This window comes from Dermacentor variabilis, unplaced genomic scaffold, assembly GCF_050947875.1.
Source record: "Dermacentor variabilis isolate Ectoservices unplaced genomic scaffold, ASM5094787v1 scaffold_14, whole genome shotgun sequence".
NCBI classification, from domain to species: Eukaryota; Metazoa; Arthropoda; class Arachnida; order Ixodida; family Ixodidae; genus Dermacentor; species Dermacentor variabilis.
Window position 1 is genome coordinate 5,834,882 of NW_027460302.1, and position 4,110 is coordinate 5,838,991.

The 4,110-nt window shown below is 48.2% G+C and overlaps 1 protein-coding gene across 1 annotated transcript; it reads right to left on the reverse strand.

Moving 5' to 3' along the window:
* Nucleotides 1-2,814: 2,814 nt before the first annotated feature.
* On the reverse strand, nucleotides 2,815-3,144 carry LOC142567767 (uncharacterized). The gene has a single exon (XM_075677934.1). The coding sequence runs from the start codon at nucleotides 3,142-3,144 to the stop codon at nucleotides 2,815-2,817; it is 330 nt and encodes a 109-aa protein (XP_075534049.1).
* Between the last annotated feature and the right edge of the window lie 966 nt (nucleotides 3,145-4,110).

The following is a 4,110-nucleotide window of genomic DNA, read 5'->3' on the forward strand; positions in this document are numbered from 1 at the left end:
TAACCCCCAATGACCATCGGTTATCTTCCCTCCTCATTGCATGTCGTGCCCATGTCCATTTCTTTTTCTTGATTTCAACTAAAATGTCATTAACTCGCGTTTGCTCCCCCACCCAATTTACTCACTTCTTATCCCTTAACGTTAAGCCCATTATTCTTCTTTCCATAGCTCGTTGCGTGGTCCTCAATTTAAGTACAACCCTTTCGTAAGCTTCCAGGTTTCTGCCCCATACGTGAGTACTGGTAAGACACAGCTGATTATACACTTTTCTCTTGAGGGATAGTGGCAACCTGCTGTTCATGATTTGAGAATGTCTGCCAAACACACCCCAGCGCATTCTTATACTTCTAGTTATTTGAGTCTCATGATCCGGATCCGTGGTCACTACCTGCCCTAAGTAGATGTATTCCCTTACCACTTCCAGTGCCTCGCTACCTATCGTAAACTGGTGTACTTTTCCGAGACTGTTAAACATTAGTTTTCTGCAGATAATTTTTAGACCCACTCTTCAGCTTTGCCTCTTCAGGTCTGTGAGCACGCATTGCAATTGGTCCCCTGGGTTACTAAGCAAGGCAATATCATCAGCGAATCGCTAGTTACTAAGGTATTCTCCATTAACTCTTATCCCCAATTCTTCCAAATCCAGGTCTCTGAATACCTCCTGTTAACACGCTCTGAATAGCATTGGCGAGATCGTATCTCCCTGTCTGACACCTTTCTTTATTGGGATTTTGTTGCTTTCTTTATGGAGGACTACAGTAGCTGTTGAGCCGCTATATATGTCTTTCAGTATTTTTACATACGGCTCATCTACACCCCCATTCCGTAATGCCTCCATGACTGCTGCGGTTTCGACTGAATCAAACCCTTTTTCGTAATCAATCAAAGCTATATATAAGGGTTGGTTATAGTCCGCACATTTCTCTATCACCTGATTAATAGTGTGAATATGGTCTATTGTTGAGTAGCCTTTACTCAATCCTGCCTGGTCCTTTGGTTGACAGAAGTCAAAGGTGTTCCTGATTCTATTTGCGATTACCTTAGTATCGGATCTGAAAACATTTATTGGGCTCTACAAAAGAGATCTTCGCGGCTTCACACGGCCTCTTCCATCTTCTGATGGATTCTTCTGCCGGCAATCACAGGGTTGGTGCCCTAGTCCAAGGCTCCACTGAGTATGGACAACCCGCGAGCTCGCTCTACTAGGCGCTTTTGGCCGTTCAAGCTTACGCTGGAAAGCATACTCTCCCACTGTTCTGCACTCGGGTTTTTAATTTTATAGATAGTTGGGGACTCAATATTTTGACAGGCCCATGATATGTGGTACAGATCTGGTTTCTCTCCGCACCATGGGCACTTAGCCTCATACTGTGTAGGGAAAATTTTATTGAGAAGGTTTAGATTCGGGAAAGTACCCGTCTGCAGTTGTCGCCATGCAACAGCATCCTCTCTGCTTAGATCCTTATCTGGGGGTGGGTACTTCAGTCTGACCCCTTTATAATATTTAGGATATCTGAGTAGCCCATGGGTACTGACTCGGTTTCCTCAAGGCTGGATGTGTCGGACGCCCGGTTGGTATGCCCTCGAACTATCCTATCCGCCTCTTGGTTCCCTGTTATGTCAGTGTGCCCTGGTACCCAGATTATGGTATGCCGAACTTTGTTTCCCGGGTCGCATGAGCAGAGTATGTGGCGTGCTCTGCGCCCAATTCTGCCGTTTGTATAATTACGGCATGCTGCTTGAGAGTCTGTTATTATTGTTAGGGACCTGCCAGATCGATAGCCCTCCAGTGCTGCCAGAGCCACAGCTGCCTCTTCGGCCTCGACTACCGTGCAGTCCTGTAGTGATGCGCTGGTGATCTCCTTGAGGTCCGAATTAACCACCGACGCCACTGCTCTGCTGTTGTGTCTTCTGTCTTGGACGAACGTTGCCGCGTCCGTATACCTTCTGTTGTCCTTGTTCGCCAAGGTTCTCTGCACGTACTCCGCTCTTGCTTCTCTACGTGCCTTGTGCAGGTTCCGGTCCATATTCTTGGGAATCAGTGCGACTCGCAGTGTACTGCGATACTTGTCCGGAATGGCCTCGGTACGCTGGATCTCTTGGATCATGTTGCCGCCGCCATATCTTTGCAGGAGCACCCTTCCCGTGGGGGTCTGCATCAACCTACGTGCCTGAGAGCAGTGCTTCTCTTAGTTCACTGAAGGTATTGTGCAGTCCCAGGGCCAGCAGTTTCTCGGTCGATGTACGCTGCGGCAGGTGAAGCACAGTTTTGTACGCCTTTCGCAGTATGGCGTCCGCTTGTTCTTCTTCTTGCTTGATGCATTTGTGGTAGGGAAGGCTATACACCAGTCTGCTAACCACGAGGCTCGTGACTAGCCTAAGTGTGTCACTCTCCTTCCATACCGTGTCTCTTGCTAGACACTCTGTTGATCATACGGGGTACCTGCATGATGGAAGTCTTAAGCAGTGTCAGAGTATGATTGCACCATTGATTGGACTGAAGCCACATCCCCAGGATCCGAATGGTGGTCTTCTCCGGAATGCGTTGTCCCGCGAGGTATACGTTGAGGCGGAGCTCATCGCTTGTAGGGACCGTTCGATTTTGTTTGCCTCGCCACACCCTTAGGAGCTCGGACTTCTCCGTCGAGCAGGTGAGGCCCCTGGCCCTAAGGTAGGTTTCTACGCAGGTGGCCGCTTTTTGCAGGCACTCTTCTTTTTTGCTGAGCGATCCCCGGTTCACCCATACCGTGATGTCGTCAGCGAAAATGGCGTGCCGTATGCCTTCAAGTTGTTCGAGTTGTCTTGCTAGCCCGATCATTGCGACGATGAAGAGGATGGGGAGATGACCGACCCTTGAGGAGTTCCCTTGTTTGGGGAGCGAAACTTCTCTGATCTGACTGCTCCCAGGCCGATTGTTGCTGTCCGGTTAGAGAGGAAGGCCTTGACGTAGCCATGAATCCTTCTGCCACAGTTCAGGCTATCCATTCCTGTGAGTATGGCTTCGTGGCTGACATTGTCGAAGGCTCCTTTAATGTCCAATGCCATGATTACGTGTTCGCTGTTTCGTGGGACGTTGCTGAGCACCTCCTCCTTGAGCTGGAGGAGCACGTCTTGCGTCGATAATTTAGCGCGGAATCCAAACATGCTGGGGGGTACAGCTCGTTCTCCTCCATATAATTTTGTAGCCTCATTGTAACCACCCGCTCGTACAGCTTGCCTAAGCATGACGTGAGAGAGATTGGTCAAAGATTTTCGACTTGCAGTTTTTTGCCAGGTTTTGGAATCATCACTACCTCCGAATGCTTCCACTCCTCGGGTACTGTCTCCTCCGCCCAGTGCTTGTTGAGATAGTCAGTAAGTTCGACTACCAGCTCATCACTGAGGTTGCGAATCAGCGCGTTCTTTATCTTGTCTGCGCCTTCGTACTTTGTAGGCAACGGACAGTAAGCTGATCGGTCTATAATTTTTCAAGTCTTTGGCGTCCCCTTTCTAATGGATTAGGATTATGTTAGCGTTCTGGCAAGATTCCGGTACGCTCGAGGTCATGAGGCATTGTCTATATAGGGTGGCCAGTCTTTCTGGGACAATGTTCCCACCATCCTTCAACAAATCTGCGGTTACCTGGTCCTCCCCAGCTGCCTTCCCCCTTTGCATAGCTCCCAAGGCGTTCTTTACTTCTTCCGGCGTTAGTTGTGGGATTTCAAGTTCCTCTAGACCATTCTCTCTCACATTATCGTCGTGGGAGCTACTGGTACTGTATAAATCTCTATAGAACTCCTCAGCCACTTGAACTATCTCATCCATATAAGTAACGATATTGCCGGCTTTGTCTCTTAACGCATACATCTGATTCTTGCCTATTCCTAGTATCTTCTTCACTGCTTTTAGACTTCCTCCGTTCCTGATAGCCTGTTCAATTCTATCCATAATATAGTTCTTTATGTCAGCTATCTTACGCTTGTTGATTCACTTAGAAAGTTCTACCAGTTCTGTTCTAGCTGTAGGGTTAGAGGCTTTCATACATTGGCGTTTCTTGATCAGATCTTTCGTCTCCTGCGATAGCTTACTGGTATGCTGTTTAACGGAGTTACCACCGACTTCTATTACACA

Coding starts and splice junctions, on each gene's coding strand:
- LOC142567767 (XM_075677934.1), bottom strand. CDS start 3,144: ATGTTTGGATTCCGCGCTAAATTATCGACGCAAGACGTGCTCCTCCAG.